Source organism: Podarcis raffonei, chromosome 3, assembly GCF_027172205.1.
Source record: "Podarcis raffonei isolate rPodRaf1 chromosome 3, rPodRaf1.pri, whole genome shotgun sequence".
NCBI classification, from domain to species: domain Eukaryota; kingdom Metazoa; phylum Chordata; class Lepidosauria; order Squamata; family Lacertidae; genus Podarcis; species Podarcis raffonei.
The window spans coordinates 120,778,265-120,803,368 of NC_070604.1; the positions used below are offsets into that span (position 1 = coordinate 120,778,265).

The 25,104-nt window shown below is 45.9% G+C and overlaps 1 protein-coding gene across 5 annotated transcripts in view; it reads right to left on the reverse strand.

Moving 5' to 3' along the window:
- NCOA1 (nuclear receptor coactivator 1) overlaps positions 1–25,104 on the reverse strand; it is a 217,472-nt gene that overhangs the window by 92,159 nt on the left and 100,209 nt on the right. For all 5 annotated transcript variants that reach the window (XM_053383790.1, XM_053383786.1, XM_053383787.1 and 2 more), the window contains exons 2-3: positions 11,345–11,450; positions 3,686–3,852 (exon numbers count right to left, since the gene is read on the reverse strand). In XM_053383790.1, the coding sequence (XP_053239765.1) occupies positions 3,686–3,852; positions 11,345–11,433 (256 nt within the window). In that variant the 5' untranslated portion in view covers positions 11,434–11,450. The remainder of the gene's footprint in view (positions 1–3,685; positions 3,853–11,344; positions 11,451–25,104) is intronic.

A 25,104-nucleotide genomic window follows, 5' to 3' on the forward strand; every position in this document is an offset into this window, starting at 1 on the left:
AGCCACTATACCACACTGCAGATGTAGGAGATCCTGTCTGGGGGGGGGTTAGGTCTGTGTTTGAACCCCCAGCCTCTGCCTTGAAGTTCACGGGGTGACTCTGGGATAGTCGGCCTAACCTACCACAAAGAGTTGTTGTGAGAATTCTTGTAAGGAGAGAACTATGTATGCTGCCTTAAGCTCCTGGAGGAAAGACGGGATATAAATGTAATTAATCGGTTGACCAATCTAGTGAATGAATGAAGAAATGAAATATCTTCAGAAGGTAACAGCTCAAGATCCTCTTTCAAACACACTGAACTGAAAGCCCACTTTTAATGTGTGATGTTGTATATTATGTTGGAAACTGCCCAGAGTGGCTGGGGCAACCCACTTAGATGGATGGGGTACAAAAATTAAGTTGTTATTCTTGTTTTCTTCTATGGAAAAGGGGGGGGGGAATGTAGGAAGTATTTGACTTCTAGGACAAGTGTTATAAATTAAAGGGTCATGTATTGTATTTATTATTGTTGCAAATTATGAATATTTTATCCACCACGCCAAGCAGTGAGAAAATGTACTTTCCATACTGAAAACCAGTGTTGGGGGGTGGTTAGTTTGTTGGGCTAAGACCCGGGAAACCAGGGTTCAAAGCCCCACTGAGTCATAAAGCTCATTGGCTGATATTGGGCCCATCACTGTCTCTCAGTCAAACTTACTTCACAGGGTTATTGCAAGGTTTAAATGGGGACGGAGAGAACCATATGAGCTCCTTCAGAGGACAAAGGGTTTCTCATGTGCAAGTGATTCCAGGAAGTGAAAGGGAAATTGCTCACAACCGAGCACTCCAAATTCTGCTGTGGATCATGGCCGTTGTCTTTAAGCGAGTGGTCTTACTTAAGTTTTCTTACAGCTAAATGGAAATCTGTTAATTTCCCGGCTGCCACTCCAGTCTCTAAGCAGACAATGGTCAAACGCAAAAGGTCCGAGGACTGTATGGCCAGAAGATCTGGATGCTGCTCCCAGCCTAGGTAGTATGAAGACTTCATTTAGTTGCAAACGAACCACTTTTGATTGTTATGGAAACCCATTAGTACAAGCTCTCATTACCAATATATATATTTTTAACAAAATAAACCTGATGATGATTAGGATGCACTCTTGTTCAGGAAATGCATCAATTTAAAAAAATGAGCAATGTTATTTAAACCAAATTATTTAAATTGGTCTTTTTTCTGAGCAATTTAAATCAGTGGCTTAAATTGCCTTAATTTAAATCAATCCACCCTGTAGACAGCCTCTTTTTACTAACTAAGCCGTATTTGGACGAAGCTGAAATGAAATAAAAGCAAGGAAGGGGCTGTTCACAATAACACTTCAGTCGTGGTTTGATGGTGGAGATCTCCCTAACAATCGACAAGTAAATATTATTTAGTTACAAACTCTATCAAGGAAAGCAAAGGTGGTTCTGAGACTTGACCTCTGCAGTCCTTGCAAAGAGAGAAGGCCATTTCATGCAATACACCTTCATTTGCCTCTGTCAATAGACTCAAGGGGTGGCTACCAGCAATGAATATGACTGTAGGATCCACGCACTACACTTTAAACCTACACTTAAGTTGCCACTTAAACATGCAATGTGCGAAGCGATTGCAAATTTGCTGACCAAAATGCAGCAGCACCTCGCCTCCCTCAAGCTATGCAAAGCGCAACAGGGCCTTATGCTGCTCCCTGTCTCTGTCTATCCCCATACACATCCCCCCAATTTGCTCTGGGTGATTAGGAGAACTCCCAGAATGGCGCACAGGGGTAGGAGATGGCTCCATCAGACAGACAGAAATGCTTGTGCTGAAGGAACTCTCTCCTTTGCACGACACAATTACTGCATTTTTCACTGCATAGGACACACTTTTTTCCTCCTAAAAAGTAAGGGGAAATGTGTGTGCGTCTTATGGAGCGAATGCAGGCTGCACAGCTATCCCAGAAGCCAGAACAGCAAGAGGGAGAGCTGCACAGCACCTCTTGAGAGCCAGTGTGGTGTAGTGGTTAAGAGAGGTGGACTCGTAATCTGGGGAACCGGGTTCGATTCCCCGCTCCTCCACATGCAGCTGCTGGGTGACCTTGGGCTAGTCACACTTCTCTGAAGTCTCTCAGCCCCACTCACCTCACAGAGTGTTTGTTGTGGGGGAGGAAGGGAAAGGAGAATGTTAGCCGCTTTGAGACTCCTTTGGGTAGTGATAAAGCGGGATATCAAATCCAAACTCTTCTTCTTCTTGGTCTGCTGGCTTCCCAGTGAAGCAGGATGAGGGACGGAAGGGGCTCCGTAAGGGCTCTCTTCCGTCCCTCATCCTGCTTCGCTGGGAAGACAGCACAACAAGAGGCGCTTCGCAGCTCTCCCTCTTGCTGTGCGGGCTTCAGAGATAGCTGCGCAGCTTGCTCTGGCTTTTCAGGGAGGTGGGTGAAGGGAAGGAGGGCAGCCCGTCAGTCCCTTCTCCCACCTCCCGGAAAAGCCAGCAAGAGCCGCTCTATCTTTAAAGAGCCACGCCAAGCGAGCGTGTCTGCGGCTCTTGCTGACTCTTCTTGTTTTTCTCCTCTAAAAACTAGGTGCGTCTTACGGTCAGGTGCGTCTTATAGAGCAAAAAATACAGTAATTCCATCCTAAATGCCTGATCTCTAGTTGAGGCCAGTCTGAAAACCCCTATTTGCAGAGATTGCGAGTGAGAGCAGGGGAGGCATCTGTAGGGGAGAATGAATGAGTTAAGAGGGTGTGTGTTTGTGTGTGCATGTGTTGTGCTGACCCGTTTCTGTGCCACTGACTCTCCCTGGCAAATGCCTCCTTCAAAGAACCACAGAACTTGAGAGTTGGAAGGGACTCCAAGGGCCATCTAGTCCAACCCCCTGCAATGCAGAAATCTCAACTAAAGCATCCCTGACAGACAGCCATCCAACCTCTGCTTAAAAAGCTCCAAGGAAGGAGAGTCCACCACTTCCCAAGGGAGTCCGCTCCACTATCCAACAGCTCTTACTGTCAGAAAGTTCTTCCTGATGTTTAGTCGGAATCTCCTTTTTTGTAACTTGAAGCCATGGGTTCGAGTCCTGCCCCCCAGAGCAGGAGAATACAAGCTTGTTCCATCTTCCATGTGACAGCCCTTGAGATAGTTGAAGATGGCTATCATATCTTTGTTGTGGGGAAGGTGTTTAGAAAGGGGACTCAGGAGTCGGGGAAGGATGTTTTTGAATCATATACTTTCATTACTCAGTTGCTGCACCGCTCTCTCCAAGGAGGATCTAGGCCACACCTTGTGAAAGTCTTGCCTTAAAACAGTGGTTCTCAAAGTGGGTGGATTAACCCACAAAGAGGCAAGGGCGTGGCAGGGGGGGCGCTGGAGGTGTAAATGACTATTAGACTTTGAAAAGCTGGGATCATTGGATTAAGTCCATCCATTTTGTTGAAATAATTAAACTAGTTTTAACTGGATTTTGAATAAATGTGCAATTAATTGTTTTTGAATTATATTGTGTTATTATCTTCCTCAATGGCTGTGCAAACCATTATTCTGAAGAGTTTTTTTTATTGGCCATGGGGCACTGTGGATGAGTTTACTGAACCAAGGGGTGTGTGGCTTGAAAAGGTTTAGGAACCACTTGCCACCTTCAAACACACCAGTGACAAACAAGAGAAGACCAAAGGGCCTTGCCAATTTACCTTGTTCAAGCCTCTTCATCTGCTGAATCTGGTCAACCGTTTTCTTCAGAATCTTGCATTTGTCAGGTTTGACGCTTAGGCTGTCGATCTCTCCGATATTGGCTGAGAGCAGCTCTGCCAGCTCTTCCAAGTATTTGTTCTCTTGCTCCCTGCGCCGTTTCTCATTGCTGTTGGAGAAAAGCAATGCTCAGTTACTAAGCTCCTCAGTAATCAAAGCCTATGCATGCTTTAAAATAATCCAAAATTCACATTAAGGACAGCCCAAATTAAGGACGTGAGTTTCTTGAGTATTTATGGGTGTTTTGTGAATATGACCCCGACTGCAATCTAATCCATTCAAAGAAGAAGTCACAGGATGTGTTAGTGAGGGTCCAGACATCAGTTCAAGATTATCTGATCCAACTCTATCCCATATCATAACCATTTCAAATGCCGGTAAAAACAAAACCAGACTAGTGTCACTAACGTACAGCATCAGCTAATAATAAAATGCAACGATAAAGGGCTTACGGCAACTTGCTAAGAATCTACAGTAAAGGTAAAGGACCCCTGACAGTTAAGCCCAGTCACAGACAACTCTGGGGTTGCAGCACTCATCTCGCTTTACAGGCCGAGGGAGCCGGCGTTTGTCTACAGAAAGTTTTTCCGGGTCATGGGGCCAGCATGACGAGGGTGACGCTGTGGGTTAAACCACAGAGCCTAGGGCTTGCCGATCAGAAGGTTGGCGGTTCGAATCCCCACGACGGAGTAAGCTCCCGTTGCTCGGTCCCTGCTCCTGCCAACCTAGCAGTTCGAAAGCATGTCAAAGTGCAAGTAGATAAATAGGCGGGAAGGTAAACGGCGTTTCCGTGCGCTGCTCTAGTTTGCCAGAAGCGGCTTAGTCCTGCTGGCCACATGACCCGGAAGCTGTACGCCGGCTCCCTGGCCAATAAAGCGAGATGAGCTCCGCAACCCTAGAGTCGGCCACAACTGGACCTAATGGTCAGGAGTCCCTTTACCTTTACAGTCATACCTCGGGTTACAGATGCTTTAGGTTGTGTGTTTTCGGGTTGCACACCGCGCTGAACCCGGAATTACGAGAACGGGTTACTTCCGGGTTTCGGCACTCACACATGCGCAGAAGCGCTAAATCGTTCTTTGTGCATGTGCAGAAGTGCCAAATTGCGACCCGCGTGTGCGCAGACGTGGCGCTGTGGGTCGTGAACGCTGTGGGTTGCAAACGTGCCTCCCACACAGATCACGTTCGCAACCCGAGCGTCCACTGTATTGCACTAGGTTCATTATCATCACAGCCTGCATTTTTGTGCTTAAGAGTGCATTTACTATTCCTATGTTAGCTCTTGAGTTGCAATGCACTTTGGCTGCTTTTGCACAGAAATATGTGAGGCTCTCTCTCTCTCTCTCTCTCTGGTTTAAGCTCATACTTCTCTTCTACACACACACTCTGCCTCAGCAGGCTATACGGCTATGAACACAGAACAGCCACTCAACCACTCAAGCTATAAGGAGGCCACTAAAGGCAAAAAGAAACTGGCAAATTGCCAACAGGAATAAATTGTGATGGCAGTGCGCCAAGAAAGCAAGTTAATAAGCTAAAAGGCAGAAGAGATTTTTTAAAAAATAAAATAAAATAAGGGCAATCAATCTGTTTGCAAAAGCTGCTAAAGCAATCGCTTTATAAGCAAATCTAAGAAGCTTCCAACACACCATGGAACTATGTAGATGAAGAGCGAGTAGCCTTTACTTGGCTGCAATTACTCCTTTTTATACTTTGGAGCATCTGAGAGCAATTCTGCGGGCTTTTTTCTTTAATGCAATGATAGCACGGTTCGTTGCTGAGTGGGATTTGGATGCCTTTGCCCAAGGTTGCAATTCTGTTGCTGAGGGGGTGGGGAGATCCTGCATTTTCACAGCACTGCAACTATAGGATCTTCATTGCTGGGGAAGAACAACCTCTCCCTCCCGCCCAGCACCGCCTCCTGTTAGCTTCATCAACACAGGGGACAAAGCCCCCGTCCCTTCCCCAAAATGCAGCCCCAGCAGCCATCAGGTTACCCTCCCAGCTCCCACTCAGTCCTGCCATTTCAATAACCATTTCCATCTTCTCCATGTTGTTCTTTGGAGATTATACTGAAGCGTTAGAAGCCGTATCTAAACCTATCGACATTTTTCGTTTTGTGTATGTTTCCAAGCACAATTCAAAGTGTTGGTGCTGAACTTGAAAACCCTAAACGGCCTCGGTCCAGTATATCTGAAGTAGCGTCTCCACTCCCATCGTTCTACCCGGACACTGAGGTCCAGCGCCGAGGGCCTTCTGGCTGTGAGAAGTTACAGGGAACCAGGCAGAAGGGGTTCTTGATAGTGGCACCCGCCCTGTGGAACGCCCTCCCACCAGATGTCAAGGAAATAAACAACTACCTGACATTCAGAATACATCTGAAGGCAGCCCTGTTTAGGGAAGCTTTTAATGTTTGATGTATTACTGTATTTTAATATTTGGTTGGAAGCTGCCCAGAGTGGGGTGTAAATAATGGGAGGGCGTTTCACAGGGCGGGCGCCACCACCGAGAAGGCCCTCTGCCTGGTTCCCTGTAACCTCACTTCTCGCAGTGAGGAAACCAACAAGGCATTCGGAGCTGGACCTCAGTTTCCAGGCTGGATGAAGGGGATGGAGACGCTCCTGCCGGTATTCTGGGACGAGGCCATTTAGGGCTTTAAAGGTCAGCACCAACACTTTGAATTGTGCTCGGAAACATACTGGGAGCCAATGAAGATCTTTCAGGACCGGTGTTATATGGTCTCAGTGGCCACTCCCTGTCATCAGTCTGGCTTCCGCATTCTGGATTAGTTGCAGTTTCCAGGTCACCTTCAAAGGTAGCCCCATGTAGAGCGCATGGCAGTAGTCCAAGCGTGGAGGAGAGATTGGTGGCACTTAGGCGTAGTCTCAGATTGCTTAGAAAAAACCCTGGAGAGCACAGGCCTTAGGCAGCTATAGGGAGGTGGGACAAGTCATCCATGGGGCAAGACCTACCAGAGATGAGTTGCTGTGCTCATTACGCCAGACACTCTTGTGCAAATTGCATTTTTGCTAATAAAGATTTAATACCAACTTGCATGGTATGATTTACTGCTGACACACTCCTGTCATGTTAAGGAGGGGGTACTGGAACATCTGGAAGATCTGCTGTGTCAGGGAAGAGTTAGAAGTTTCCTGTTTCTCAGAGGGAGAAAGCATTCCCCAAGGTGGGGAGGGGAGCAGTGAATCTAATACAGTGGTGCCTCGCAAGACGAAAAGAATCCGTTCCACGATTCTCTTCGTCTAGCGGTTTTTTCGTCTTGTGAAACAAGCCCATTGACAGCTTAGCAGATTAGCGCTACAGCGGTCTAGCGGCTCTTCGCGATCAGCTGTTAAGCGGCTTATCAGCGGAACAGCTGATAAGCGGCTTAGCGGCTTAGGAAAAGGGGGGGGAGCGAAAAAAACCCGCGGGGACTCGCAAGATTTTTTCGTCTTGCGAAGCAACCCCATAGGGAAATTGGTTTTGCGAAGCGCCTCCAAAACGGAAAACCCTTTCGTCTAGCGGGTTTTCCGTCTTGCGAGGCGTTCATCTTGCGGGGCACCACTGTAGAAGAGAACAGGAGGAACAAGAGGGAGGGACCGGCTGTTCCCAGGAAAGGCCAGGGTTCAGTTCTAGCTCAGATTGGGAGTAGGGGAGATACAGGCCAGCTCTAGCCAGGAGGGTAGGAAAAAGAGCGGGAAAGCAAAAGGAACAATGGCGCCTTCGCCATTTTGAGGGTGGCTGGTCATGGAGAAGCAGAGCTCAGAAGGTATCTGAAAGAAGTGACTCTGAGGAAGAATAGTTAAAGAGAAGGATCATTTAAAAGTTTGTTTGTTAATACACAATAAAAAGTTATAAAAGAACAAGAAGAGTTTGTGTGGTGATCTGAAGAGGACAACGACCAGTCCTGACATGCTGGATGATGGGTTTGCTCTGATGATTGAAATATTAAGTAAATAGTAGCATGAGCATTTTAGTTGAGGTCAAATTAAGAGGGGGGATCAGTAAAGTAACTTGTGCATGAATTTATTTAAAGATTAAAGAACGTAACTCTATGCCCCTGTTGCTATGGCAACATGTAAGCTGTAGGAAAGAGAAGAATAAGGGCAATTTCCCCTAGAGAAAAGCATCGTAAGGATATGATTTCAACGAGAAAGTCTTCCTTCCATACCAAAGTACCATCCCCTGCAACAGTTAAAACTCTCTAGACGTTAATGCAAAAGAAAATGGCAAATTAGCAGACCCAAAGCTAGAACGAGGGCTGACAGCCAATGAAAAAAATATCTCAAGTCGATTAATCATACAAGCTAATTGATGAATTGCTTAATCAATCAGTTAAATTGGCATGGGCGTGCAAGTGAATAAAATAACAGTTAAATGAAAAATAAAGTAGTCTATTTTAGTTGATGCAAGCAAATGAAACAGCAGGAACCATCTTAAAAGAGAAGGAGAGACTGAGAGAAAGAGAAAGAGAATGAGAAAGACATTTTCTAATGAAGGAGGAAAAGAGTTCTTCCATTCCATTATGCTAATGTTAGGGGTGCCTACTTGGACCGGGTAGGGGAGCTAAAAAACTGAACTCCTCTGCTGGAAAAGGGAGGATCTGAAATTTCAGATTTCACTCTATTTTATGCCTCTGCAGCAGGCCCTCCCTGACAGTTCTCCCAGATAATATGTTAATTTGAGTTTCTCTGCTTCTCATTCTACTAGTTTTTCACATCAGTTTTCAATTTTCAATTTTTTTCAATTTCCCCCCTAAAGACTTCATGAAAATTCAGCGGCATTTCAGAGGAAATTTATCTAAAATACACTTTTTTGTACGTAATGTTGCCTAATATATATATTTTGGTGAAGTTGGTTTCCCTAAAAGAATTATTTTTTTATACATTATTTTTACTAATATATGCATTTATAGGCACACTTTGCACTAGTATTTGCATTTCTGTACAGAACTTCCTTGCAAAATTCAGAGAAGTATGAATTCCGAGACTTCTGAAGGATAGAAGTGCACATTGTTTCAGAAAGTACATATGACATAAGTTTGCTTTGCACATGACCAGTTTTGCACAAAGCAGCTATGTGCTACAAATAATAATTAAATAATAGTAATTTTATTATCTATACCGTGCCCATCTGGCTGTGTTTCCCCAGCCATGTAAAGAACTGTCCACAAAAAGATTCACAATACACTTTATTGTGTGATTTCATGTTGGATCCCCACCCCCACCCTTTTCCAGATTATATGTGAACCAGAAAATCCAGATTCAATGGCAAAAATGGTTGAGGAGGACGCCATGTGGACTCTAGGAAAAGCAAGCAGATGCAAGTAGCACCAAATACACATTGAATTGCCTTGTGGAGGAAACCTACTGCCAAAATGAGGTGAAAAAGTTGAAGACATTCCTCCCAGGAGGTGACAAAGGCAGAGCGAATCATGCATGGTCCATGCCTGCCTGCCATCCACATTTTCAAAGAATTGCAAGGACCACCACGCCCAATGCTACAGGGAAGCAGGCAGAAGGCCTTCTTGGTAGTGGCACCCACCCTGTGGAACGCCCTCCCATCAGATGTCAAAGAGATAAACAACTACCTGACATTTAGAAGACATCTGAAGGCAGCCCTGTTCAGGGAAGTTTTTAATGTGTGATATTTTAATGTATTTTTAATCTTTGTTGGAAGCTGCCCAGAGTGGCTGGGGAAATCCAGCCAGATGGGCGGGGTGCAAATAATAAGTTACTATTACTATTACAAGGGTCTGTCTACTATTACAAGGGCCTTCTCGGTAGTGGCGCCCGCCCTGTGGAATGCCTTCCCTTCAGATGTGAAGGAAATAAGCAGCTATCCTATCTTTAAAAGACATCTGAAGGCAGCCCTGTTTAGGGAAGTTTTTAATATTTAATGCTGTATTGTTTTTAACACTCGATTGGGAGCCGCCCGGAGTGGCTGGGGAAACTCAGCCAGATGGGTGGGGTAATAATAATAATAATAATAATAATAATAATAATAATAATAATAATTTACATTTTGATCCCTTCCACCACAGCAAGGCCACCCCATTTCTACCTTATAGTACAGCTGTGGGGTGGCCAAGTTAGAAAAAGATGCCGCCTACATGAGCATGCAACACCCTTACAAAGTTGAAGAAGGAAGACATTACCGTATTTTTTGCCCTATAGGACGCACTTTTCCCCCCTCCAAAAATGAAGGGGAAATCTGGGTGCGTCCTATGGGGCGAATGCAGGCTTTCACTGAAGCTTGGAGAGCGAGAGGGGTCAGTGCGCACCGACCCCTCTCGCTCTCCAGGCTTCAGGAACACATCCGCAGCCTAAGCGGCCCTGCGGGAGTTCCCGCAGGGCTGTCTAGGCTGCGGATAGCAGCCTGCTTCCCGGAGCGTCGTGCGCCCTGAAAGAGCGCCCGGCGCTTCGGGAACACATCCGCAGCCTAGGCAGCCCTGCGGGAGGTCCCGCAGGGCTCCCTACGCTGCGGATAGCAGCCTGCCGCCCGGCGCGAGGGGCACCCTGAAGCAGAGCTCCCTGCCCGCCGGACAGACATTGGCCAGCCCCACAAGCTTGGGGGACAGCAAGGAGGCGCAGCGCCCCCATCCCGCTGTTCCTCGACCTGGTTCGGTTTCCCCGACCTGGTTTGGGGGGGGGGGAAATAAAGGAAAATTTTTTTCCCTTTATTTCCCCAAAAAACTAGGTGCGTCCTATGGGACGGAGCGTCCTATGGGACGAAAAATACGGTAATCGTGACAGCCAGCTTCTGCACTTAATGACAAACCAGGGGGATGGAAAGGACAGGAGTAAAGAAAACAAAACAACCGGGTCAGTTTGCTCTGTGCAAATCCTGTAAATCCAACCCCAGAGGCATCTGGATTCTGGACACATCAGTGCTAATCTGGAAGGGAAGCTATTAAGTTAAAGTCCAAGATTCAGCTGGGAAATTCAGAGGGGGAGAATTTTGGAAGCATGGCTGCTTTTGAGATACCACAGGTGGCTGGCACTAACTTCTTGTATTTAACAAAATTTGCTGGTCAGTTAATGGGGTGGGGATAGTTAATTGAACAAATAATTACATTCTGATGTTTAATCTAATGGATGAATTAACTAAACGTGGCAGTCGTAGTTAAAACCTGGCCCTTGGGCGAGAACTGAGCAGTAAGAGGTTTCCTTTACCTGTTCATGGCGGAAGAAAGACTGCCATCTCTGGATGAAAAAGAGAACAATATACTACTTAGTCTGGCGGGTAGTCAATATTTCTCCTCCAAGTTTTTAATTCCCAGTGGGACTTTAGGATTCTCTCTCGTTTTGCAATCGAAACAACTGTAGAACGTGGACTGAACTAAAAGCCTGTATTAATCAGCAAGTTAAAACAGATTCAGCAACAAGCCAACAGTTGCTCCCAAGGAGTGAAGAGGAGCAGATGGGAAGTTGAGCTCCATCTTGCACAGTAGCTACTCTCAAACACCCGAGCCCTGGTGGGAAGTGTGAGCTATTTGAGTTGATGAAATCTGCTCCCATCTGCTTGTGAGGAATGAGAGGGTTAGAACAACGGAGGACACTCCCCACCCCTGGACGGAACAAATCTGCAAAGTCCTTACTCACCTCTGGGCTAGGGTGTTACACGGAGACCCCTTCCTCTTCTGGGAATCTGGGTTTGCCGGGTCTGTTGAACTGTTCCCGAGGCCACTCATGTTGAGTCAGTTCACACCTGAGGAGCAAACAAGGAACAAGGCTCAGGGACAAAGCAGAGTAAAATGGGTAAAATCAAGATATTGCGTGGTTGGCCCAGAGCAGATCAGAGCTCAGGTGATCCAGCAGAGGAGATGAGAGGCGGATCCTTTCTAGTAGCTTCCTCTCTCTTTCAACGGCCACGTGACACCATGGCCCAACCTTCAACCAGCTTTCATGCAAAAAGCTTGACACATAATATTATGTCTTCTCAGCTTTGCTAACCTTTAGCAGGACTTTCTGAAAAGTGGTTGTCCCAACGGGGTTGTGACACACAGATGCACTAAGGCTAGCCATACAAGAAGTAGGTCCATCTTCACTATGCTAACCTCTTCCCATGTGCCACCATCTGCTTTGGAGTTTTAGAGAAGCCCCCTGAATATTTTTTCTTGGGGGGGTTACTAGGGGAAACACGAGGGAGGAAGCCTCTCTTCCTCATTGTTGAATATTGCTCTGATAAAGGTAGCGCTTAGCGAAGGTGCTGCAGGATGGAATGCGCCCGTTCAGGTTTTTCACCTGGGATGACGGTTTTCTGGACAATTTTGAATCCTATGCAAATTAGAAGATTTTCAGTTTGCACTGGAAACTTTTCTGATGTCCTAGAACAGGGGTGGGGAATCTCTGGTCTTCAGATGCTCTTGGACTCCCACCTCCCATCAGTACCTGTCAGGATGGCTAGTGGTCAGTTGGTCCAAGAACATCTAGTGGGCAACAGGCTCCCCCTTCCTGCTGTATAAGTAAAGGTAAAGGGACATCTGACCATTAGGTCCAGTCGTGGCCGACTCTGGTGTTGCGGTGCTCATCTCACTTTATTGGCCGAGGGAGCCGGTGTACAGCTTCTGGGTCATGTGGCCAGCATGACTAAGCCGCTTCTGGCGAACCAGAGCAGTGCACGGAAATGCCGTTTACCTTCCCGCCAAAGCGGTACCTATTTGCAGGGACTGAGGAACGGGAGCTCACCCCGTAGCGGGGATTCGAACCGCCGACCTTCTGATCAGCAAGTCTTAGGCTCCGTGGTTTAACCCACAGCGCCACCCGCATCCCTCCTGCCCTATGGAGCAACTTAATTTAACATGCTTGTTTTAAACAAAACTGAAAACTTTGAAGCTGCCACGCTTGCCTAATATTGTGTACGCAGTTGGCATCTATTTACTGCAGTGGTGGAATGTGTCTCCTCGCCACCTGGGGCAGGGCGAGGGGCGGAGAATAAACCAGCCCCACCCACCCTGCCGCTGGAATCGAAGGGCACACAGCTGCTGCATCCCCACACTGCCCTTCCCAGCAGCCTTGCAAAGCTGGGATCTGGGGAGGGCGATGCTGGCACGGGAAGAAAACAACAATCACACACTGTGCCACCTGCCCACACAGTGGGGAGCCTGGCCAGCCAACGAAGAACTTGGCGGGCATGAAGTAGGCACCCGCACACTGGTACCCGCAATGTGGTGTGGCCCAGTGTTCCCCTCCTGGCATTGATTGGAAGGTTCCAACACCAGGAGAGGCGTGCCAGGCTGTGCTGCAGACACCCGCTTTGTGCCCTCTCAAAGCTCTGCACACGGGGCCACAGCCCTTCTGATTCACGGGCACCAATGAACTTATCCAACAGAACGTTTTCCTTGGAGAAATAAGCACTGGAAAAATTCCCATCACATGTCACTGGGTAATACCCAGTGCACGGCTTCCACTAGCACAGGGTTTCCCAAACTTGGGTCATCATTTGTTTTTAGACTACAATTTCCATCATCCCTAGCTAACAGGACCAGTGGTGGGGATGATGGGAATTGTAGTCCAAAAACAGCTGGAGAGACAAATCTGGGAAACCCTGCGCTAGCACAATGACTTTGGGCAGCAAAACAGTTTCTTAGCCGTGGTGCCTAGTTATGGAATGTCTTCTCCTTTTGCCAGGCAAAAACAGTCTTTCCTGCCCAGGTGTTTCTAATGTCACATGCTCTTTTAATGCTTTTATCTGTTATATTATTACTGTATTTGTATTGTGGCACAAATGATTGTACACCACACTGAAATCCCAAATAGAATGAAAGGCAGTATGGAAACGGTTTGGGGCCACCAACTTGGTTGGCTGCTATGGGAAATAGGATGCTGGGTTAGGTGGACCTTTGCTCTGATCCAGCAATGCTCCTCTGATGTTTGAAGGAGAGAGGAGCATCAAGAGCCCTCAACCTCCCCACTCCGCTCCTCAGCCAACCAAACAAAAGCATTTAATCCAGATCTCTGTGTGGTACCTGCAGGAACGAGGTACAAGAACAAGCAAAGGAAGAAGCGCTATAGATCAAACGGTCTTAGATCACCAGCAAGTGAGCTGGGCAAAGGGAGATGGAAAAGGAACTCCTCAAATAGCAAGCTAGAACCTTAGCAAAGTACATTCACTAATAGCCCCTAAGGAAGCCTTTTTAGGCCAAAATTCCACCCTGTGTTCCGCCCAAGGTCTCTGGTTACAGCCGTCCTTAAACGAAGATTTTAAAGGTCAGGTCTTTTAAGGAATAAAAGTGTGGCACCCTTGGGATGCCATTTCCTCATTAACACTTCTCCATTGCTTGTAATTTTCAGAGGAAGATGAAATAGACACCTTGCCAGAAAGACAGTTGTGAGGCTAAGACTGCAGTCCTAAGGAGTACACCTCACAGAACGCAATGGGGTTTACTTTTGGGTAGACATGCACAAATCCCTAATCCTAGAAGTGTTTAACTTGGAAGTCAGCGCCAATGATTTCATTGGAAGGAGGTTTCTGCTTGCTACTAAAAAGTTAACAGAGCCACTTGTCCTAAGATGGATTTGTCAGTCTGAAACGGACTGGACCAAATGTTGTCATTTTCAATCACCTATAGTCGGTTTGAAATGATTCTTTGCATGTGGTTTGCTAACGTACGAAACACTTTTATCAAGATGAAGGTGTTTGTTCAAAGCCAGAAATCTTTTTAGTAGTATTATGACCCCCAATAGATAATTCCCACCTGTGCCACCTTTGGAAACCTTGGTCACCTGTCCTGATTTAAAAGGGAGAGAATAACCATAAAAATGAGAAAACTGCTGTTCAAGAACCAGCAGCTGAGCCGATGACCACTGATATAATTTTATTTCTCTTCTGTGGCGTACTTGAGACTAAAATGATGCCAAAACAAACGTAATGGGGAGGAGGGGGAACAGACTTGGCCCTTTCAAAACCAAGGGCTGCAAAACTCATCTGCTCCGGGTACAAGAGCTATGCATTCATTACAGGCTTGATTTTAGTTTGTTTTTCAACCATTTCCTCCAGGGCTCTCCAATTTGCTTAAACCACTCTTTATTTATAGCCAGCTTTGGCTCTGCTTCAAAAAAAATTAAATTCACACCAGAAATTATTATGCCAATATGAAAACTCTTGGCCTGCTCACACTAGCCATGAAACCATTCACAAAAGACTTGAAATGCTGTTAATGGAAGCTAGGAGCTTTGTTCAAAGGGAATGTTCTCCAGGATCAGGGCCACAAACTACACATATATATACCCTCCCACCCCCTCAAATCCCATTCAGGGAGAAGATAAGAAAGAAGATGGTGACCTTGGGAAAATCGTCTGTATGTCCAATAAAGCAAAAGACAGAACTGCAGGCTTAGCTGAAATATTTGGCTCCATCCAGACTCGAGATGTAATATGTTCAGGGCTTCTTTTTAATTGTAAATCCAGTTTATTTTGCAACGGACCTTGCCAAGGCTGACAAGCCAAAAACAATTTAAACTATCCTAAAAATAGCTTTGATGGTGTAGTTGGAAAAATGATTCGACCCCTAGAGCTCCAAATATGTCTCCCAGCTCTAAAGGTGATACTTGCTCCAGGCGGCGGTGGGGAGAGAGCGGTAATCTGCAGTTGTGGACACGGACCATCCCTGTACTGACCGCCTTTGCGCCACATCCTCTGCCCTCTTCTCAGTTACCAGAAGACGGATTCCTGAGATGTGGGATTGTGCACATTCTATTCCGCTTGCTCATAGGAAATGGCAATTAGTGGGAGTCCCAAACCATGCATGCTTTTTGGGGGGTGGGACATGAACGGCCACTGATGAAGCAAGAGGGGTTGCAGCGTTGACACTAAATAAAGAAATCCTGAACTGTTTTGAGATACTGCCTGGAGCAGTTATGTACTTTCGGCAAACCAAGAGCCGGAAGAGTCTAGTAACAGAATTCAGAAATGGCAGAGGAATGGACAGATTGAACACACTGATGTAGGAGGCCTGGGATGATGATGATGATTAATAATAATAATTACTATTATTATTACTATTATTAGAATTGCCATCAGGGGACCAGACAGAGAGCCTTCTCGGTGGTGGCACCCGCCCTGTGAAACGCCCTCCCACCAGATGTCAAAGAGAAAAACAACTACCAGACTTTTAGAAGACATCTGAAGGCAGCCCTGTTTAGGGAAGCTTTTAATGTCTAATAGAATATTTTATTTTAACATTTTGTTGGAAGCCGCCCAGATGGGCAGGGTATAAATAAATTATTATTATTATTATTATTATTATTATTATTATTATTATTATTATTATTATTATTAAACCCCACCCATCTGGCTTGATTTCCCCAGGATAGAGGGAAACAGACCAGAATGACCTAGCTAAGAAAGCTTTCTTTCCAGCACTTCCGATTTGTTTCCCTCTATACGCAGAGTCTCTCAGGAGCTGAGTAAGAAGGGAATGATTGAGACACATCAGTGAGAAGAGGAATCCTCTTCTGGATAAGCTACTCCGGCCCATTCTGCTGAAACCACCTCCATTCTGGCACAGGGAGAAGCAGTTGCTGAAGCCTGCAAGGTGTTACAATTGAAAAGGATGGTCTACCCAACTGATTTACCTGAAGTTACTGTGGAACGATTTCCATTCTGAAGGAAATCAGCCCTGATTGCTCACTGGAAGGACAGATCCTGAAGCTGAGGCTCCAAGACTTTGGCCACCTCATGAGAAGAGACAACTCCCTGGAAAAGACCCTGATGTTGGGAAAGATGGAGGGCACAAGGAGAAGGGGACGACAGAGGACGAGATGGTTGGACAGTGTTCTTGAAGCTACCAGCATGCGTTTGACCAAAATGTGGGAGGCAGTGGAAGACAGGAGGGCCTGGCGTGTTCTGGTCCAGGGGGTCACGAAGAGGCGGACATGTCTAAACAACAACGACCGTGGACTCCGGAACTGACCCCTATGACCCTTTGCCAACTCCTGGGATCCTTGAAACTGAAGCTTACCTCCAAACCTATAGCCTGAGGGATACATCCTGGGTTAGTTCCAGAAGCAAATGCACAGGTAATTAGAAGCCAGATTAGGGAGCTGCTGCTAAAGCAAGCATCAGATGCTAGAACAAATATTTCCTGGGCAGCTTTTATTTATTGTTCTGGTTTCTGTCAATCAGATGCCTCCCCTCTAAGCAAACATAAACCGTCCTCAATTAGAGATGATTAAGAGCCATCCAAAAGGACTCGTTTATATCTATATCTATCCTCTTTCAAAGACCCTATTAGTCGCTTAGCTCCATACTTGGAACGTCAAGTGTCTCTTCTACTTTTGCAGATTCCAAAATACTGAAACCACCTGTTGGCGCAGCAAGGCAACACATGAATCATTAAGTAAACCACTCCACTGAGCCAGAAAGGGCTGGGCCCCGACTTGATTTTGTAAGTGGAATTTTCTGTTTTTGACCTCCCATTAAGAGGAAACGGTCAACAGTCCACGTCAAGCCAGCCACATCAATAACGGCCAAGGAAAACAAGCACACTCCGCTGCCTGGGGGCGTCGTCAGGAAAGGGCAAGATTTCAGAGACCCATCTGTTACTGGATGGGCTACCATGCCAAATTCTGCTTGTGTTTTCTTCTCACCTGTTCCACGCAACCCATTCCAGCAACTGTGCGATGCAGGCTTCCTTCCACGGAACTGGACGCTGAACCTTGACTGGCAGTTCCCAAGGCGCTACCTTATTGTGCCCCAAATGCTAACAGCTGGCTCCGGATTAGAATCAAAAACAACTTCCCACAATCCTCTAAGCACAGTTGCTCTTATCTTCCCCCAGGCTAAGCTTGATGGAGAGGCTGACAGATGGAGCTACTGGCACTGCTGCCAGACAATATGTGGGGTGTACAGTCAGCAGAATCCCTTTCAAGGATCAGAAGAAGCACCGACCCAGAACCAAAGAATAAAGCTTCCATCATGGGGCATTCGCATGGAAGCTTCCCGCATTAGTGGAGCCATGAAGATGTTGATTCACCAACTTCCAAATGTTTTCTCAAAGCCTGCCTGCACATACCTGTGCTTCAATGGCAGGTTGAGCCATGCCACACATGCAAACAGGCTCCAGGAAGCTCAGGCTGAATGTGCAAGTACCATACTGCAAGTTCTCAACTGGAGCTCAGGAAGAAATTATTGCAAAAGGAGACAGGACACCAAGTGAGAGACCCCAACTCTGGAGCACAAATAGTGACCCAGCGCAGATGAAGCACGCCTTGCACTGAAAAGCACATTGATCAGATCCACACAATGCACCCCAAGCAGATGTGCTGTCCAAAGGGCATTTCACATGTTATGGATTAAGGGTATACATAACACGGACATTCTGAAGCTGGTATCTATCACCAGGCAGTGGTTGGTCCTACCATCCAACTATGACCAAGCTGGAAAAGCTCATCCTCCAGTCAAGTCCTTCGGAATCGCCGCCGCCGACGATTAATGACCTGAGCCTCTGATAAGGCTCCAGGCACGTTCCCTCATTACACAGAGTATCCAGCAGCAGGGAAGGATGAGAAAATATGTGCTACACTTCATAGAGTTTTATTTCTAGTTACGCAGACAGAAAAGAAATATACATGCTCTCTCTGTGAAAGCAGAGAGCAACCGAAAAACTTAGGAACAGGAAACCAGTAACATCACATCCGTCTCCTGTCTTCCATAAGACTTCCAATAGCCTGGAATCTCTGAAATGCAAAACAAAGTCTTGCGACTTCAAGCACTGCACAGTGGCAACACACAGAAATCTAACAGATGGAGCAGCTTACTTGGACCATAGACCTTGCAGCAGCGTTAAAAGGCAGCAAAATGCCTGTTTAGTTATTACTATGTTTAACTACCATTGGGAAGAAGATGTCATTTAGATTTTCTACTTCAGCTACCAAAATGTCTCCAGCCACCAGCTCCCTTCTTCAGCAACTGAAGGTCCAGAATCTACCTCATGCCTTTTTTATTTGCAGTGCTCTACAGAAAGGGTAGGAACCCGTTTTTCAGTCTGGGGGCCACTAACAGTGGTGGCCAGGGGCAGAAGTGAAAGTGGGCAGAGCAAAGAGTGTGAATTTTATCTTTGTACAGTAGGCTACTTCCTGCAAATGCTCACACACTTCTCTCCATCCTCCATCCAGGAAACAAGAAGCACAAGGAGCTCAAGGATGCATTCCAGTCTGGCAAAAATGCTTAAGGGTGCATTCAAGGAGGGTGTGTGGCCTGGGGAGAGTCTTGAGGGCCAAAGAGAGAGGCTTGGAGGGCCACATTTGGCTCTCCAGCCTAAGGTTCTCCACCCCTGCTTTACAGTTTAAAAGGGTGGGCAACTTTTGGCTCACAGGCCATTTTGGTCAAAGGACACCCACCTGTCAGTCACCTGACATCACAGGATTATCAGGCACCGAGATCTTTTCTCTCCCATCTGAGCACCAAGTTCTAAGGTAAGAGATTTTCCCCAATGCTAAAATTGGAGATAAGCTTCTGCCTCCTCCTTTGACAATAAAGTTTACACAGAAAGCTGCCTGTAGAAATGACGCCAGGATACAACCCAAGACTGGAGCCTTCCTTTAAAGAAATTATCTAAGCAGGAGGTAGGAAAAGAAACTTCACCATTACATACTGATAGAAAACTAAGGTCCAGAAAGATAAAAACTGCCATTGGGCTTCACTCAAACTAACAGTAGTTTTGCTATTGGCCACCATAGAGGCAAACCATTTGCCCTTGGCTAGATTTTTATGAAGCACAGATGATGGCTGCATGTTGACAGCCACCAGCACAAGATAAAGGGGTCCCAAAGGCATGTATGGCCCTACGGCTGCTACCTATGAACAGCAACCAGCTCTCACCACTCAACCAGCAAATGGTTCCCCAGAAGCGCCAATGAACGCCTCTTAAATGTTCACATCTGAGTGGAGCCCCTGCACCCCGCCCTCCACTGTTAAAGTGACCCCTACCATGAGCTGTACTCTGCACAGGTGTTCTTGAGATGCTGCGAGTTCCTGGTTCCAAAACTGGCCCTAGATCAAGAAGACCACAACTGATGCTCAAGGGCAAATAACAGGTGCAGGAAGATGGAAGGCTGAATCAAGAAGTCCAATAAGCTGCTCCAATACAACAACAACAACAACAACAACAACAACAACAACAACAACAACAACTATTTATTATTTATGCCCTGTGCCCATCTGGCTGGATTTCCCCAGCCACTCTGGGCAGCTGCCAACAAAATATTAAAATAAAATACAGTGGTACCTCGGGTTACAGACACTTCAGGTTACATACACTTCAGGTCACAGACTCCGCTAACCCAGAAATAGTACCTCGGGTTAAGAACTTTGCTTCAGGATGAGAACAGAAATTGTGCAGCAGCAGCAGGAGGCCCCATTAGCTAAAGTGGTACCTCAGGTTAAGAACAGTTTCAGGTTAAGAACGGATCTCCAGAATGAATTAAGTTTTTAACCTGAGGTACCACTGTTGTCCGTCAAACTTTAAAAGCTTCCCGAAACAGGGCTGCCTTCAGATGTCTTCTAAAAGTCTGGTAGTTGTTTTTCTCTTTGACATCTGGTGGGAGGGCGTTTCACAGGGCGGGTGCCACCACCGAGAAGGCCCTCTGCCTGGTTCCCTGTAACTTGGCTTCTCAAAGCAAGGGAACTGCCAGAAGGCCCTCGGCGCTGGACCTCCAGTGCAAGTGCCCTATGTGTGGAGGCTTCCCATTCTTAGGGTGTGAAATGGGAATGCCTTAAAAGCAGATTATCCTACAAATTCATGCAAATAGGTATGCCAATGGCTATGACTCCTAGTTACTACATGAAGTCTCAGAGTTTAGAAGCAGAGTGTGCCCAATTACCAGATTCTGGGAGGTGTACAAGGGATGAGAAGCTCCTTCAACATCTTACTTATGTGGCATCCAGCTAACTATTACTGAAAACAGAATGCTAGGATAGTTGCGTAACAGTTCAGCAGTCATTAAATTACAGAAGCAACATAAAGATTATAAATGGGACCAAAGGCATAAAGGGCTCAGAGTTCTCTTATCCACCCACAAATGTAGTCATGCATGGATTTGTGATATTTAGTTTCCCACACTTTGGGTCCCAAGGTGGCTGACAAAGAATGTTAAAAACAATAAAGAATAATATAAAGGCTGAGTACAACAAGAAGAAAAAACGAACAGCATTAAGAAGAAAAAATGCTATCCCCAAAGCAAGACTCTGATTTGAATTCACCAGCAGAGAAACAGAAAGATTCCGAAATTATCATGTTTTTGCTCATCGCTGAGCAGTGGCTGAGCTGGGTGGGCCCCCTTCAGGAGGAGGTGCCACAGACAAAAAGGCCCTGTCCGTAATGCCTTTATTCACTTCTTAAGGCATGGAAACATGGAAAAAGTCCTCGGGTGATGATCTGAATGTACAGGTAGGTACATCTGATATATTTCCAAGGAATTCTACACTTACAAAAAAACCTAGGGCCCCTCCAAACAACCAGAAGGAAGCCTTTTGCCTCCACAAGGTTTGAAAGGAACCACCATCCAGCTGGAACTCTCCACATGCATTGCTCAGCCCTGAAATGCTCAGGATTAATTACTAAGAACATGGTATGTCAACTCCAATGTTTCCTGCTGAAACACCCTGTCTTGCAGGCTCTGCTATCCTCTCCCCAGAAGGTGACTGCTCTCTGGATGATTCCCGTATCTGACTCAACATATCAGAAATGATCACCGTTCTAAGTGATGACATTAAAAGCATCGGCCTGAAACAAAAAATGAGCAGAAGTGACTAATAAAATACTGTTGCTTGAGATGATAGCAAGATTAAAACAAACAAAAAAAAAAGGCATTTCCAACAGCAATTAAAAACTTCAGCATTAACCACCATCATGTTCTGTCTGTACAGGTTTATTTACATATCAGGAAGCTCCGTTTTAGAAGACTGCGCTTCAACTGGTGGCCAGGCAAGTTGGCCAGGCAAAAAGGAGGGCAAACCGGGAGCGATGAAGCAAGGGAAGGCTGCTAGGAAAAAGATGCTCTCTCCCACAATGTTAGGGACAAGCTTCCTCAACAACATCTATGGGTCACTGCAAAAAACTGCCCGGCTCATGGTGCCAGTTTGAGACTCCCTAGAAAAGACCCTGATGTTGGGAAAGATGGAGGGCACAAGGAGAAGCGGACGACAGAGGAAGAGACAGTGTTCTCGAAGCTACCAGCATGAGTTTGACCAAACTGCGGGAGGCAGTGGAAGACAGGAGGGCCTGGCGTGCTCTGGTCCAGGGGGTCACAAAGAGTCGGACATGACTAAACGACTAAACAACAACATTCATCATAAATATAAAGCAGAGTGTTTTACAACAACCATATATAAAACCATAAAATAAAAAGCATATAAAATTTTAAAATTGGAAATCAGCTACGAATTATGGAAAGGTGCATTCTCAACTGCCTGAATAAGCCTGACAGAACCGAAAAGTTTTGAGCTGGTGTTTGAAGGCGGAAACAGAAGGTGCCTGCTGAATCTTCATGGGCAGAGTATTCCGCCACTGACACTAAAGACACCGTTTCTTGATGCTGCCAAATGAACCTCACCAACTCAGGGAAATTGGGTCAACATTAGCACACCCAGACATTATAACAACATAACAGAATAAAGCTTCGCATTAACATTCTAGATTGCGAGTGGATGGCACGTCCAATATGAAAGGACAGCATGATCCAGCCGCTGTGACATTTACTGATCAAAAAAGGAACAGGACGAAAAAAAATGTTTGATTAGCCACCAAGTTCTACAAATGAGCAAAGTAGCTGGCCTGGCAGCAGCCTTTGCATTCATTACTGCACAAGGGGATAATTTTGACAGAGCACCATAAAGCCAGTTTGACTGACACAAGACAAATACCTAGATCTCCAAGGAAATATCAAGAGCTCCCGCTTCTTTTGACTCAGAATTGCATTATCTCAGCTTCAAGCCTGGAGATTCTGCCTTTCACCCAAATGTTTCTGAAACATATAAAACCGCAGGAGACAGAGTCAAAGGTCGCTTCCACACTCGCACCTTTAGCATCATTTGCTCACTTTCTATGGAGAATCAGGACACCATTATCAAAACATTGCAGTCCATTGAATTCCAAATTGTTCTGTGGATTTTCAGATCTATTTGTAGCATTTCAGCACTGATGTTCTTAAGGGTTCCTGTACCTTTAATTAAAAGTATCCTGTTTGGAGTACTTTCTTCTCTATCCACTGTCTCCAAATTGTGTGTGTGTGTGTGTATGTCTGTCATGACCCCTCCCCCTCAGTTTTAATTACCTTTTTCTACTTGTGATTAATTATTGGCTTCCTCTTTTTTTAAAAAATAGCACTTTTCACTATAAAAATATAAAAATTAACCCCAATTTAAAAATAAATAATACAAGGCAACAAGCAATTAAGCTTTCTCTCCTACCAGGAAGACATCACTCTAAAAGGACCTTTGCTGAATGCAACTTACTAGTGAGTAAACATTAAAGCAGGATCGTGAGCATGGAGGAGGGCACTCCTGGATAATATAGTGCTATATTAAGTGCTATGTTGAGCCTCCATTTAATTTCACTTCCAGCTAATTGTGAAATGCAATGCCTCAGCAGTACTAAAGGCACCACTCTGGAAGCAAGCAAAGTGCTTCAAACTATTATAAACATCTTCTCTTCATGTTAGGAGAGCATCTGATTCCCTGTTACTCATTATGGAGTCATTGGAAATTCAAATCTACTTCTTTATAGCAGCTGTTTCCCTTCTGCATGCCAAATGGTTTCATTACTAGAGTTGTGCTTATGGAAATGACACACACAGACAAATTTATAACCAGGAAAGTGGCATTAAAAACACGCGTTTGTTGTTAACATCGAAACACTTCCCACCTGGCTGATCTTCCACTTGCAAAAGCCAATCTCCTTCATGTTTGCATAGTTGCAGATTCTTTTCCCACTGCAGATAGCCTCTTTTGCAGACACAGTTTGGTTCAATATCACCTCTCTCATTAGTTGGTTTGTGGCAGTCAGCTGAACACAGCAACACTCCTTCCCAAAGTCAAGCATTCATTCTTTCTACAGCCAACCTCAGCACTGCTGCAGCTGAGACACTAAGAACATCCGCTCATTCAGGGATGGCAGGCACACCTGGCTGATGACAACTTGGTTGCCACTGAAGAAGTCGTCGACTCACGACCACAAAGAGCTTCGCTCTGTGGCCAGGATGCGCTCAAGACATTTTGGTGCCCAAAGGAGAAAATTCAAAACTCATCCCCCTACCCCAATCACACTGCAAAAGTTCACCCCTGTAAACCCCACTGAAATAAATAGAAAGTGTGTACACTGCTTGTGCCGAAGAATTTCCAGATGAATTCTGCTCCACAGCTCAGAACTTCACATTTATTACTACTCAGTAACCCTTGATGCCTGTTGTCTTTGTCCATGGAGTTTTCATCAAACCTCTCCATTCTGAAGGAAATCAGCCCTGAGTGCTCACTGGAAGGACAGATCCTGAAGCTGAGGCTCCAATACTTTGGCCACCTCATGAGAAGAGAAGATTCCCTGGAAAAGACCCTGATGTTGGGAAAGATGGAGGGCACAAGGAGAAGAGGACGACAGAGGACGAGATGGTGGGACGGTGTTCTCGAAGCTACCAGCATGAGTTTGACTAAACTGCGGGAGGCAGTGGAAGACAGGAGTTCCCGGCGTGCTCTGGTCCAGGGGGTCACGAAGAGGTGGACACGACTAAACAACAACAACCTTGATGGCCCTTAAAACCTGCTTCATGTGACAATCGTTTCACTTCCCTTCTTGACAGGGCCATCTTGGAGCACTACGGTATAAAAGCAGGTGGATCCCCTTGCCAGTATTGTTGGTTTTGGAACAGAAGAGACTGCAGGTGAGACCTACCAAAGAGCGAAGTGGTTGAGAATGACAACCTCCTTCACTTTTAAGACTTATCTACACTTGGCTTTTGCCCCACTCCTTCCAGGCACAGGTCTGTTATGTGTCCGGGCATTCTGCTTGTTTCTTTTCTCCCCCGTATCTTTCCTCATGAAAACCCACTCTTCAGCACTCAATCACAGCAAACATCAATTCAGGATTTCACAGGGAGAGTGGGGTGCGGGGAGGGAAGGGTGCTTAGAGAGCTTTTAAGTGTGGACCATGCCTGGAAAGACCAGAGGAAAGATAAGTGTGGGTTAGCCCTTAGCCAACTTCAGGAAACCACCATTTCCTTTGACTTCCTCACTAGTGAACATTCTTAGTGCAAACGTGGCATTTTTGTCTTTAGGATCCAGAAAGGGGGGGGCGGAGCGGGATATGATGCTTGCATTTCATTCCACTTAAAATAAAAATTGCAAACTGATGAGGAAATTACGTGGAGAAC